The sequence below is a fragment of the Podarcis erhardii genome (genome assembly GCF_964252035.2).
Source record: "Podarcis erhardii genome assembly, chromosome: Z".
Taxonomy (NCBI): Eukaryota; Metazoa; Chordata; class Lepidosauria; order Squamata; family Lacertidae; genus Podarcis; species Podarcis erhardii.
In genome coordinates this window covers 42406084-42419574 of record NC_138504.1, presented here as the reverse complement: position 1 = coordinate 42419574, position 13491 = coordinate 42406084, and the positions used below count along the sequence as shown (strand labels likewise).

The window sequence follows — 13491 nt, the reverse complement described above, 5'->3', positions numbered from 1 at the left end:
CCAATTAACAATCCAATTTTGGTCCTGCTGCAATTCTAGGCTTGATTTTAAAGGCACTGCATTCATTGACGTGGACGGCTCCCAGAACAGCTAAGCTCCGGGGCAGAACAGAGGGCATGGCTGCAATAGCATAAACCCAGCTGAAAGCTAACATGGGCAAAACATGAGCCCATTAGCCGAGGAAAGGCAATGTCACCAGATACTGAGAAAAATGACAGGCAGTGATGGAATCAGCATGACACAGATTGCCAGGAGGGTGTGGCTGTGTGAATGTGCAGGCAATCAACAAGCTGGCAAGGGACAACAGTAATGCATTACCCCATGAAACTCCTACAGAGAAGATCCCAGCGAGAAGAAGAGAAAGAAAGAGCAGAGTGTCAGTGGTGGGGAAGAAACACACATCTATGCAACAACTCCAAAGCAATGACACAGAAAGTAACACCAAGGAAATCGGATCTCCACCCTCTCCATTTTCACAAAGCAAACGGGAAAGTGAAACAACCATGTGCTTGCATAGCTGGCCAAAGACATATTTTCAGTTTAGTGGCATGGATGGAAAGTCCTTTTCAGTCAAAGTGGCCTTCCAGATCATCCAGCTCCCATTACTCCTGACCTCCCATCCGCTCTGACCATGGGCCATACTGACTGGGGTGGATGGGAGTTTGTGTCCAACAAGAACTGCCAGGCCCCAGGTTGTACTCAGGCTGGGGAGCCCCAAGATGCAAATGTCTCTTCAGGCTGTGAAATTTATCAGGTGATTTTGAGCCAATCGTTTTTTCACAGCCTAACTTACCTCACAAGGTTGCTTTGCAGCTAAAGGGGAGATTTCCCCAACCACATACACTAGCTTGGGCACCTTTGAGGAAAGTTGGGTTAAACAAAATGTCAGCAATAATAATTCTATACACTGATTGTAGGTTTTATGTTAGCAGGTATCCCACTGGAGTTAGCCTCTCCTATCATTTCCTCATCCATCCATTGCTGCTCATCACTTCTGGTTCAAGCCACGGAACAGCAGGCAAAGGATAAATTATATGAGAGTGAGGCAGTTTTGGTTTTCACTGTTAACATCAATTTCTGTCAAGTTTCTTATTCTTCTAAACATAATTTCAGTTCCACATAAGTTCACTTTTCTTTTTTAAGTCCTCATGAAAATTCACCTCCATTTTAGTATGCATTTCTTTTGAAGGATACATTTTCGCAAGTGGCTTTTTAAGATACCGGTATACGCAGTTGTACAAGCAATTGCCCCTATTACAAGGGTGCAGAACCTTCAGCCCTCCAGATGTTGCAGGACTACAATTCCCATCAGCCCTAGCAAGCACAACCAATGGCCAGGGATAATGGGAGGGTGTAGTTCGGCAACATAAAGCAGGTCCCCATGTGCACCCTATTATCATGCATTTTCCACTAATACATTGCTACGTAAACTTTACCCTGGCATGAGCATTTTCAAACACTAAATTCAGAGAAGTGTGCATTTTGAAGAGTGGCTGTGTTTTGATTCATATGAGAAGTCTGAATTAGGTAGGCTCATCTTGAAATGTGAACTGCACTGAATATCTCTTCCACCCCTAGTTAGGAAATCAGCTCCACCCACCTTCACACAGGTTCCACTAGCTGCCTGCTTGCAGTGCACTTATGTGAAGGTAGGTAACTATGCCCAAAGCTCACTATACTCCATAGATTCCGATATCTGAACAGCTGGGATTTGCCCATTTCCTTACTTTTTTGCGCTTTTCTGGTCAGTGGTAGCCATTTTGGGGCAAAAACCATGCAGGGAGGGAGGGAGAAAGCAAGATGGGGAAAATTAGAGAGCAGGAGAGATGGGACAAATCAGTTTTTCCTTTGTCTCTCTTTTGCTGGTTGGCTCCAGCCATTTCAGGAAGAAACCCTGGAGAGACAGGGTGGAGAGATCAGACAAATCCTGGATCAGATTAAGTTCCCATAGGAATCAACTGAAATCAGGAATTTGTTATGTGAACACTCGCCTAAGGAACAGTTTCCAGGAATTGCATTGCATTTGGTAAGTTGGACCTGTGTGTAAAAAGCCATCAGAGAAGAAAGCATGATTTCTGGGATACAGACACTTGAAAATGGAGAAGTAATTTCCTTTCCATAATACAATTATAAATGCAAACAGGCAGACCTGGAGTCTTGGGACCAACCTAGACGTTATGTCATGTATGCAGTTAAGCTATTGCATGAGCAGCTTTCAAAATGGAAACTGCCATCATAAGAACCTGATATGAATCAGGCATCTGGTAAATGGTAGCAGGAAGGACAAAAGTCCCCTCTGTGTTTGGGTCCCAATCCTACTGGGGGCTCTATACCTATTTGCATTTCTGGGAGATAAAATCTATTCCCTCCAGTGGGAACTTTAACCCAATGTAAACAACAGGCATGCCCTCCCCCATCCCAATACTGATCAGGACTACAGCAGGAGACAAAGGCCCAAACTCTCCGTGATGAGGTTCCCATCCAGAATGGGTCCCCAATACCTGCAGATTTAATGGTAAGCACCACTGAACATCATTGGGCTTTGTTCCTAGCAAAAGGCATTGATTTGTATGGTAAGGTTGCTCAATTTGATGCTGTTAACAGAATGTCAAGATAACCTTCTCCTCCATTTTCACCATTGCAGATGAAATATTGATCAGCATTTGGAAAATCTTTACTCTGAAAGCTCTACAGCGTCGAAAGTATATTACTAGACAGGAGAACATTGCTACAATATTACTAGTAGCAGTATAATCACAAATACCACAAAAGTGTTTTCTTGCGGCCCAGACTGGAGAAAACAGAATGCAGGGCACTTGAACAGCAAGTATCTGTCATTGATCTATTAAGACACAAACACAGAATGGAGTGGGATGGGGAAAGATAGAGGCGAGCATCCTTGACTGCTCTTGATTCTGACAAAGGCAAGAGTGAGACTAAGGAGGAGGAGGGAGAAACAGACAAGCACTACCACCCCCTCGACCACTTATAAATAAGAAAGCAGACTGAGGCTGGCTTTTGCCCTGACTCAAGCAGCCTCCACTTGAGTCAGGTCAATATGCCTCTTTTCTTCAGCTGCCGTTCCAGCTATCTTGATATGAGGTAGGAAGCAGGAGTTGTGTAACACTTTGCAAGAACAAAACATTCGTTATTTGGCCTATTGTAAATAATTAAATTTACAAGCTGCCACGTACCTCCCCTCTCTTCCTCCTGCATGGCAGAGAGGACAACTTTGGAATCTTTCCTTTTTATTTTACTGAACCACAGCATTCTATTTTGCCCAAACACTAAGAGTGGTTTGTTTCATCACAAACCATGGGTCAAGAAGCTGGCTTGTTTAAATGAACCATGGTTAGCATGAACCATGATCTCTGGTTTGATGGAAATGAGAGACTGTGGTTAACTAAAACTGGAAGCTTTTGAAGTCCTCCTCTCAGCATTGTGGGAGGAGAAGAGAGGAAGGTATATATACATCGAGAGCATGTTGCACTAAGACTGGAGCACCCAACATGTCTGATTACAACTCGCGTTATCATGCAGAGCCAGTATAGTGAAGTGATCTGAGTGTCAGACTAAGACTTGGCAAACCAAGGTTCAAATCCCCCTTCACACATGAAACTCACCTAAGGCCAGGCATAGTCTCTCAATGTAATCTACCTTGCAGGGTTAGTGTGAGGATAAAATAGGGACAGGGAGAAACATGCAAGGCACCTTGAGTTCCTTGGAAGAAAAGTGGGATATAAATATTTTAATAAATAAATACAGATATACATAAATCCCACCCCATGCTGGATGAGGCTAACAGAAGTTGAAATTCAGAAGGATAGTCACATTTCCCCACACACACACACACACACCAAAGGGCAGCATTTTCAGAGACAGAGAGGTCAAGGAATTATTACCTTCTTCACTAGTGTTTTGTGGGCAACTGATATGAAAATAGCAGGCAGGAGACACGTATGCTTGGGTAAGAAACCCACCGAATTGCAGACGAACAGCTCCAGGGTCTTGTTTTGTGTGTGTGTTGGGCCCCTTTAAATTTGATTTATTCATATATATTTTTGAGGGGGAGAGAATTAGAAGGGATCCACGTTCCTCCCCTGTAGAGTTATGAGCAGCTATTCAGTGGTAGTGCCTATATGCTAGGGCTGCCATATGTCCGGACATTACCGGGATTTGAAAGGCAATTTTTAAAACAACAATAATACTTTTTAAATTAGTTTTACATAAACTTATACATTATAAACTTTAACCATTTCAAAACATAAAAATAAAAAGGTTCTTTTGAACATTCGGACCTCCTCCCATCCCCTCCCATCAAAGGCAGAATTGGTGTCTGGGGGGGACTTCCAAAAAGCCCAACAATTTTGGGGTGTCCTGGTTTTCACTTTATGAAATATGGCACCCCTACTATGCAGAGCAATTGAAGTGCCTTGCAGAGCAAAGTAGGTTGAGAGTGATCGAGGAACAGGATCAGCCTTGCCAGTGCTAACCCAACGTCCCCACACTACTGACGTCTGGAGGGACACTTGCACTATTGCAGAATGAAAGCAGGACAATGCCCCCCACTTGACCCCTGGAAACATTTCTGATATTAAAAGTTTTAGCAGGATGGGACAGGCTATGCACCGTTTGGAAACAAAGCAGTATATTTGTCCACAAACCTTTGTGGGGACAAAGAGTATTGAAAGCGGGACCCCCAATCAAATGCCCCATATCATCCTGAATGCACAATAAAAAGGACACCAGGAAGGGCCCCAACTTATATCACAACACTCCCAGTTTGTAAGGGTAGGACGCAGCACCATCTTTACCCGGGGATGCAAGGGGTGCAGGGCACCCAGGCGCTGAATTCTGGGGGGTGCCAGGCGCCCACTGCTGAAGCCACCTAAGCTCTTAACTATCTACCTGTTATTAAATAATAAATAATTTTGATCAAGCTAGAAAAACAAAATACATATATACCTAGGTATCACCGAAATGTATACCTACACCCTTGAGCAAATTAATTGAAACAAAGCACGTTTTCTATAATCCTGTACTCAAAACAAACCTGAAAAGTCAGTTGATCATTATGGTGTCGGAAGCCTGGAGCCAATGGAAGGAATGATGCGCTCGTCACAATATATTGAGGTTCTACGAAAGAGAGTTATTCCAGAGCTGGAAAAGAGGTATCCTAACAGTACTGGGATATTGCAGCAGGACCTAGCCCCCTGTCACACATCAAAATAAATTCATGACAGAGCAGCAAATACAGGTACTTGATTGGCCAGGGAATTCCCTAGACGTAAATGAGAATTTGTGGGCTATATGCAAAAGTCGCCTCTGTGCTGTAGATTGTATGACTATGCAGAAGCTCATTCTGGCGCTGATTCAAATGTGGTACAGGGATCTGAAAATCAACAGTGACTGTTCGAAACTAATAGATTCCATGCCAAACTGTGTTCAAATGCTGCTTAAAAATAGTGGTCATATCTGTTACTAATTTACGTATATGTGAGTTTTGTACATGTATATGTGAGTTTTGTACAATAAACTACTAATTCATTGTTTGTTTCAATTAATGTGCACAAGGGTGAACTGTTTCACTAAAGGACTTTCAACTTTGTCCACTCATTTACCAAAGACTTGCTTGTCATTCACAACGGCGGCGCTTGTCAGACGAGTCAACAACAGCACTTGTAATTCTCAACGGCTCCGTGCACACAAAATTAACTCTTACAAAATATTATGTTACGTATTGTATTGAGCTGCCTCCTGGCTGCATGCACGCCACGCGAGATCAGTCATGTCAAAGGTGCCACTGACCCCGAGTGAAACATTGCAAATTGCATTTTAATTTCATCACTTACAGTTCAAATTCATTTAGAGAAATCGTTTAAAAAAATAAATGTTGACTTTCGCTATTTGTCGGCGTTTTCTTTTTTCTTTGACTAACTACTTAGTGCTTAGGGCTCTACTACACATGCATTTCAGCATGCGATTTTAGTTTTCCATTTACGCAAAAACATGCCCAGAGCACACACACACACTATGAATTCCACGAGCTGAATTTTTTTCTTCATTTTACGACAAATGCTAAAGTTAATTTGGGGGCTGAACTAAATTTGGGAGCCCTGGGAGGATCTTTGAACCCTGGTGATGCATATGCTAAGGATGGCCTTGGTAGCATGGAATAATTTTAACATACATCCCACCCACCTCCATGGCTATATGGCACTGTTTTCGGTGGCCTATTTCATATTTGATGTTTAGAATATTTTCAGGTACATTTGCCAAGACTGCTTATGAAAGTCTTAAGTTTTAAGACAATCCAATGCTGTAATAGCAATCGCTCTGACTGTAAACTGTGCCACCTAACAGCCTTTAAATATACATATGCAGATATTATGCAGATCCACTGTCTTTCCTGCCCCCCTTTTGGCCATGCATGAAGTGGCCACAAAATCCACCCCATCCTATGCGAACCCATAAAACTATGCAAAGGAGGGGGGAAATATATCTGAAACACCATCTCCATCCCTGATGACCTCCTCAGGTGCTAAGATCTGCAGAGTAGAGCTTCTTGGTAGTTCTATCACCCTCAGAGTGCAAGGAATGGAGGTCCAGGGCAGGGTCCCTAAATTGTGGAACTCCCCCTCCACAGAGGTGCATCTAGCATCTTCACTGTACAGGTGATGCTTAAGTTGCACTTCTTTAACCCACCCCACCCCACACTTTGACAGGTAAAGTATTTTGCATTGTAGGACCCACCTCTTTAGTTGAATTTGGTGTTCCGTTCCATTTGCAATGGCTTTATATGTCTTATAATTGCAATGGGTTTATCACTTTTTATAATTATATATTATATTGTTGTAGCCCACCCTGGAAATTTATGGTGGGCAAGAAATCTAATAAAATAAATAAATACATTGAGACTATAGTCCCACTCAGAGTAGGTTCATTGAAATTAATGAGCATAACTAAGGCCCCATCTGCACTATATATTAAAAGCAGTATCATACCACTTTAAACAGCCATGGCTTCCCCCAAAGAATCCTGTGAACTGTAGCTTGTTAAGGGGGCTAAAAGCTGTTTTACTTCCCCGAGTAAAACTTAATTGGAGGCAATCCATGACTCCAGAGTCTGCACATGTTTGGGGTTACCAAACTGAAATGGGAATTGCTTAACTTAACCACGCCAAAAAATAAGCTGTCACACCCATTGACATTTTGAATTCAGTGTCACCCTGCTTCTTGATCCAGTAAACCCACAAAGTCCATAAGCGAAAACTACTTACGAAAAGGCGAAAGCCACCAGAGCCCCACTGACCACAATAAAATCCAGGATGTTCCAGAGGTCACGAAAATAGGCACCAGGATGAAGTATCAGGCCCAAGTCAATCATCTTCAGAGAAGAAACCAAAGCAGAGCAGAGCATGAGATATTCAAGGGTACAACAGATTGCGTGTGGCATGCAGAGACGGATAGAAAAAAGACACGGGCAGATATGGGGGATGGCCTTCCAGATCTTACTGGACTACAACTTCCATAATCCTTGACCACTAACCATGAGGGCTGTTGGCTGATGGGAACTGGAGTCTAGAGGGCCACAAGTTCTCCATCCCTGGACTAGAGAGTCACAAGCAAGAGGTGCAATAAAATGAGTGGAATGCTCATTCTCATAGAAACATAAAAAGAGCCCTGCAGCTGGATCAGGCCAAGGGCCCATCTTATCCAGCATCATTTGCTCACAGTGACCAACTAGGTGCTCACAAGCAAGACATGAGAGCAACAGCTCTCTGCCCACCTGCGATTCTCTGCAACTGGTGTTCAGACACACTGAACGTGGGAGAAAGTGGCCATCATGGCTAGCAGTCATTGTTGCATTATCCCACATTGCATTTCAGTCTCCGCGCCCCCCCACCCCCCGGACAATCAAGTCCATGTCCAGAGACCACTGGCCACTTATTTTGTACAAAGGCTATTACTTAAAAACAATACAAATCTGTTAGGAGTATTAGCATATATGAGGAGTGGAGAACTTTTTTCAGCTTAGGGTGGCATTCCCTTCTGGGTGGGGCCAGAAGCAAAAGTGGGCTGCGCAACACGTGTTAATTTTACCATGGTGCAGCAGGTTAGTTTCTACACACACACACACACACCCTTCTCTGTGCTCTGTAAGGACAAGCAAGTGGTACCGTCATTTCATCCAGGCAAAACCACTCCAGCACTATGCATAGCAGGGCCAGTGATAAGTGTGGCTGAGGATCAAATGGAAAGATTTGGAGGGCTGTACCTGGCCCCACAGCCTGAGGTTCCTAGGAAGATTATCATATCTTAAGGGCAGTTTCATATGAAGGGAAGCTGTTTTTCAGATATTCTGGAGCTCAAACAATTTAGGGATGTGTAGGAAAGCAACCAGCACCTTGCATAGGGCCTAGAAACAAGCCAGAAGCCAGTGCAGTTGAACTAAGGCCAGTGTAACATGGAGAGCATCTAAGCTGTTGCATTTCTGCACCAGCTTCCAAGCACTGCAGCAGTTTCACCTCCTTCAAGTCCAAATCGACCCTCAAGTGACCCTTTCATCAGCAAAGGAGCACCCGCAAAGTACCACCCAAAGCATTGGTGGGTCTGACAGCTGCTTAACCCCCAGAGAAATTTTGCTGAAAATGACTTCTGGTGAAGGCTTATAGTGAGGAGCACAAAAAAGGGGTGCCATGCCATTCCAAAAAGAGCATGAGGGTGGTCTAAATACAGAATCAGCAGTCTTCTTGACTGCTACATTAGCCATGCAGCTCCCCTCCCACAAAGGCCCAGCTCGCTTCCTATTCCTCTGTGCAGACAGATCATAAGAGTATTGGAGAGATATTCTTACCTTTATCACCATCTCAAATGTAAAGACACCTGTAAATATGTAATCCAGGTACTTGAGAGCCTAAAATCAGAATGGGAAGTTTGATGTTAAAAAAAGGAGGCAGCGAAAATGTAATTAGATGAGAAAATGTCATGCTTCTAAAGAGGTAGAACATTTTATTACTAGGATTCCATATGGGTTGCTTCAAGGCTTTAAAGGGTTCCCCCACTTCCTCCTAGAGTACTCAGAGAGTGATAGGATTTGCCTAGGCTAGAACTAGAAATCCTGAGCAATCTGCACATGTGCCCCAGGTGGTGAGCCAGGCTGGAGGATGTCCCTACACCAGGGATAGGAAAACTTTGGTGCTGCAGATATTGCTGAACCATAATTCCCATCAACCTCCAGCAACATGGCCAATAGCCGTGGCTGATGGGAGTTGCAGGTGCATGGTGCCTGTGGAAATATGCAGAAAATATGTGGGAGATTGTAGGGTTGTTTCCTATAAACATCCACCCCACCTACTCGGAATGGCAAGTTTAGCAGCAACCTTGCAGAAATTTCATAAGATGCTATTCCTTACCTCATTCCTTGGTGACTCAGCTTGGACGGGGTCTTCCGCTGCCAGGGCAATACTGCTGAGGGCTATGACGATGAGGATGACCATTTCAAAGTAACGCATGTTCACAATGTAATGGCACAGGCGCCGGATTCTGTAAGGACCAGACCATTTATGTATACGTATTTTAAGAGCACAACAAAGAACTGGTTTTGCCACATGTGACAGCTAAGAGAGGCAATCCATGATTTTGACACAGTCCAGTTTACCTGGTGAAAAAAATAGAGGACCCTCACCCAATGGCTGGGTACAATGCCATGATGACCATAAATCTGTCACTGGTTTATTGGGCTGTATACAACTAAGGGCTCATCCAGACTTTCTTTTGTGCTGCATTTTCCAAGCACAGGTTTGTGCTTTAAAGCTCTGTGTCCAAACCCTTTTTCACTCCTGTGTTTTCCCTGGGAAAACGCAGGTTTTGCCACTGAATTGGAGCAAATGGCAATCTGCTGAAAACCTGGTTGCCATTTGTAAAAACAAACAAACCTGCTTGGACACAGAGCTTTAGAGCCCAGTCCTGTGCCTAGAAACGCAGCACAGAAGGAAGTCTGGATAAGCCCTCTGTTTTACACAGAGTAGATCCATTGGGCTCAATAGCTCTAAGTTCATCACGTGTATTACTTTCAATGGGTCTACTTTGAGTAGGACTAACATTGACTGCAACCCTTTAAAAACAGTTTAGACATACAATGCAGAAAAGCAGCTGTGAGGACTTACGGGTTTGTAGGACTTAAGATGAACATGGAGCTATATGGCAGGATAGGTTTTGGTCGCTTCTCTGTAAAGTCATCATCCACATCCATGTCTTTCTTCTCTTCTGTTTTAGTTTCAAATTCAATGTTGTTCACTGCAGTTGACAAACACATTGACAACAAAGCATCAAAATGGGGGCTTCCTAATTACTGAAACTAGCAGCTATCTGGACACTGACTCAGAAGCTGCAGGACATCAGACAGGGAGCTAAAGATAGGGAGACCACTGTGCCTGAAGCTCTTAGAAAGGAACCACAAGAGGAACATATCAGAGCACCAGAACCTGTAGGTCCAGAGCCAGGACCCTCACAGACACGTTTCCCTGAGGAACCACACACACCATCAGTCTGGCGGCACATGGAGCGCATCAAGAGGGAGGCTGTGAAACAAAGGAGGAGTGGCCATCTTCATGCCAGAAGGTTGGTCCTTCTGAAGTTCTCTTCATAAGGAGTGGGGCCAAAATAGTAGTAGTAGTAGTAGTAATAGTAATAATAATAATAATAATAATAATTTATTTGTACCCCAGCCACTCTGTGCAGCTTCCACAAAGACAAAAAATACAAAAGAGGTAGTCTGGAGACACAGACTTAAAAGGCCTCAGTCTGCTCCCAAGCTTTGTGGGAGCAAGTTGCTCACTCGGAGCTGTACATGGTCTGGCAACTGTTGACCAGCCTTGCCTCTGGTTTCTCTAAGGGATCTGACACTGGACTAGAACATGACAGTAAAGCAGCCTTTCCCAACTTAGGGCCCTTCCAGCTGGTGAGCACAGATGGGGAACCAGTGGCCTTCCAGATCTGGCTGTACTACATCTACTGTCACTCCTGACCATTGGCCATGCTGGCTGGAACTGAGGAAAGTAGGAATCCATCAACACCTGGAACACACCAAGCTGGGGAAGGATGTTGTAATGATGTGGCTAGTTAACTCTCTGATTTTAGCCAGTTAATTGGTTGTAGAGAAATCCTAACCAGGTCTACTCAGAATCCCTCCTACAAAATACTGACAATCTGGAGGTGGTGACAGTTTCATTGTAGACAGCTGGTTCAGAACCTGAGTGGTGTCCCTCTGCCCCCAGAACTCAGAGTCCTAACCCATCTCAGAAAGAACCATATGGAACATAGTTCAGTACTAGAGCATCTATAGTAGCAAGGATGCAGGGAACATTTAGGACTCCAGATGTTGCTGAACTACAACTCCATCAGTCAATGGCGAATGCAATGGAGGAAAAGACCAATGTCCGAGATCTTGGAAAACCACTGCCAGTTTGAGTAGATAAAACTGAGCTGAACATTTATTTCATTTTATATTCTGCCCTTCTCCCTGAAGGAGCCCAGGGTGAAAAACACAGCAGTGTGTGTGTGTATATTAAAACATTCTCCAGCCAGTGGTCTTATGATTGGCAGAAACAGTATATTTCAGCCATCAAATGCCTCAGTAAACAGGCATGTTTTTAAAATCATCCCAAAATTTACCCTCTGCACCTACCCCCTGGTCCTGCAAAGGGTGCAATGCCGCTGGTGGCAGGACCATCAAAGCCTTGCCTGCTGATTATAGAATTGTAGGTACTTGGGTCCCAGGCCATTCTGAACTTTGAATGCTAATACTTACACCTTGAACTGGACCGATCAGCTCACTAGCAGCCAGTGAAACACTTTCGGAAACAGTGACACACCACCCATCTGGCTACCCCACTTACCATCCCAGTGGCTGCATTCTACATTAGCTGCAGCATCTGGATCATCTTCAGGGGAAGCCCCACATACAGCACATTACCATAGTCCAGGTGGGAGGTCATCAAAGCATGAACAATGGATGGAATAATAGTCTGTTGGAGTAACTCACTTGGTATGATGGCGGCTTCCCCAGGAGGTGCCGTGACAGTGACAGGAATGTTCACAGTTGCAGATTTGTCCAGAGATGGCTGACCCATGCGAGTGACGTTCTTCTGATTGTCAGCATCTTCTGGCTGTTCAAGTACTCTCTGCAGACAAGTGCTAGGCAAGGTGTGCAGAGGGGCAACAGTCACACTCCCACTTGCCTCTGTGTCGCACTGACCTTCCCTGAGATTACAAGAACAGAGACAACAACAAAAACATCACTGTGAGTCAGGTCTTTGGGGCTGAAGCCCTTCCATAGCTTCTTCAGGCCAGGATCTACCAGTTGACTTCCTGGATGATTTGCAGGAGGTCAGAAAACTCCTTATACTTCTTTGCATCAACAAAAAGCTTATAAAAATCCTACCCTGAACTGTATGGGGAGTTGTAATTCTACTACCCAGGGAGGTAAGTAGGTAACTGTTCTTTCCCCCTAAGCTGTCATTTTGCATCTGGATCCGTGTCCCTCCCCACCCTATTTTGTACCTGGCTGTACAGTTCTGTAGGACCTGCTGCTCAGGATGCCTAGAGGCTCTTGGGGTATATTTCAGGGGGATTTTTAGATTCAAGATTTAATTATGGAGATACTTAGCTTTGCTGTTATCAGTATTGATTTTTTTGTATATTAATTGTGAGATCTTATTATAACCTATGAGGGGATTGCTTAATTGTGTGCTTCAGCTGTTTTTATTTATTGCTTATGACTGCTTGTGGATTTTTTTTTAATTGTGTAAATCTGTCCATGTTGTAAGCCACCTTGAATATGGTTTAACTATGGAAAGGTGGCATACAAACACATGACAATGATGATCCAGTGTGAATATAATGATGGTAACCCAGTGTGGTGTAATGATTAGTGTTAGACTAGGATGTAGACTAGGATGTGTTGGACTAGGATGTCCCATCACCTCCTGGCAAATAGAAGGGGAAGAAATGGAGGCAGTGAGGGATTTTACTTTCTTGGGCTCCATGATCACTGCAGATGGTGACAGCAGCCACGAAATCAAAAGACGCCTGCTTCTTGGGAGAAAAGCAATGACAAACCTAGACAGCATCTTAAAAAGTAGAGACATCACCTTGCCAACAAAGGTCTGTATAGTAAAAGCTATGGTTTTCCCAGTAGTGATGTATGGAAGTGAAAGCTGGACCATAAAGAAGGCTGATCGCCAAAAAATTGATGCTTTTGAATTATGGTGCTGGAGAAGACTCTTGAGAGTCCCATGGACTGCAAGAAGATCAAACCTATCCATTCTTAAGGAAATCAGCCCTGAGTGCTCACTGGAAGGACAGATCATGAAGCTGAGGCTCCAATACTTTGGCCAGCTCATGAGAAGAGAAGACTCCCTGGGAAAGACCCTGATGTTGGGAAAGATGGAGGGCACAAGGAGAAGGGGACGACAGAGGACGAGATGAT

At 44.0% G+C, this 13491-nt stretch overlaps 2 protein-coding genes across 11 annotated transcripts in view; one reads left to right on the top strand and one right to left on the bottom strand.

The window, feature by feature from the left end:
- SLC31A2 (solute carrier family 31 member 2) overlaps window positions 1-13491 on the top strand; it is an 833895-nt gene that overhangs the window by 363487 nt on the left and 456917 nt on the right. The window lies entirely within an intron of this gene.
- Window positions 1-13491, bottom strand: part of CACNA1B (calcium voltage-gated channel subunit alpha1 B) — a 327842-nt gene that overhangs the window by 67491 nt on the left and 246860 nt on the right. For all 9 annotated transcript variants that reach the window (XM_081847405.1, XM_081847407.1, XM_081847400.1 and 6 more), the window contains 5 exons: window positions 12046-12263; window positions 10169-10298; window positions 9416-9545; window positions 8857-8916; window positions 7280-7386 (listed from right to left, as the gene is read on the bottom strand). In XM_081847405.1, coding sequence (XP_081703531.1) covers window positions 7280-7386; window positions 8857-8916; window positions 9416-9545; window positions 10169-10298; window positions 12046-12263 — 645 coding nt within the window. The remainder of the gene's footprint in view (window positions 1-7279; window positions 7387-8856; window positions 8917-9415; window positions 9546-10168; window positions 10299-12045; window positions 12264-13491) is intronic.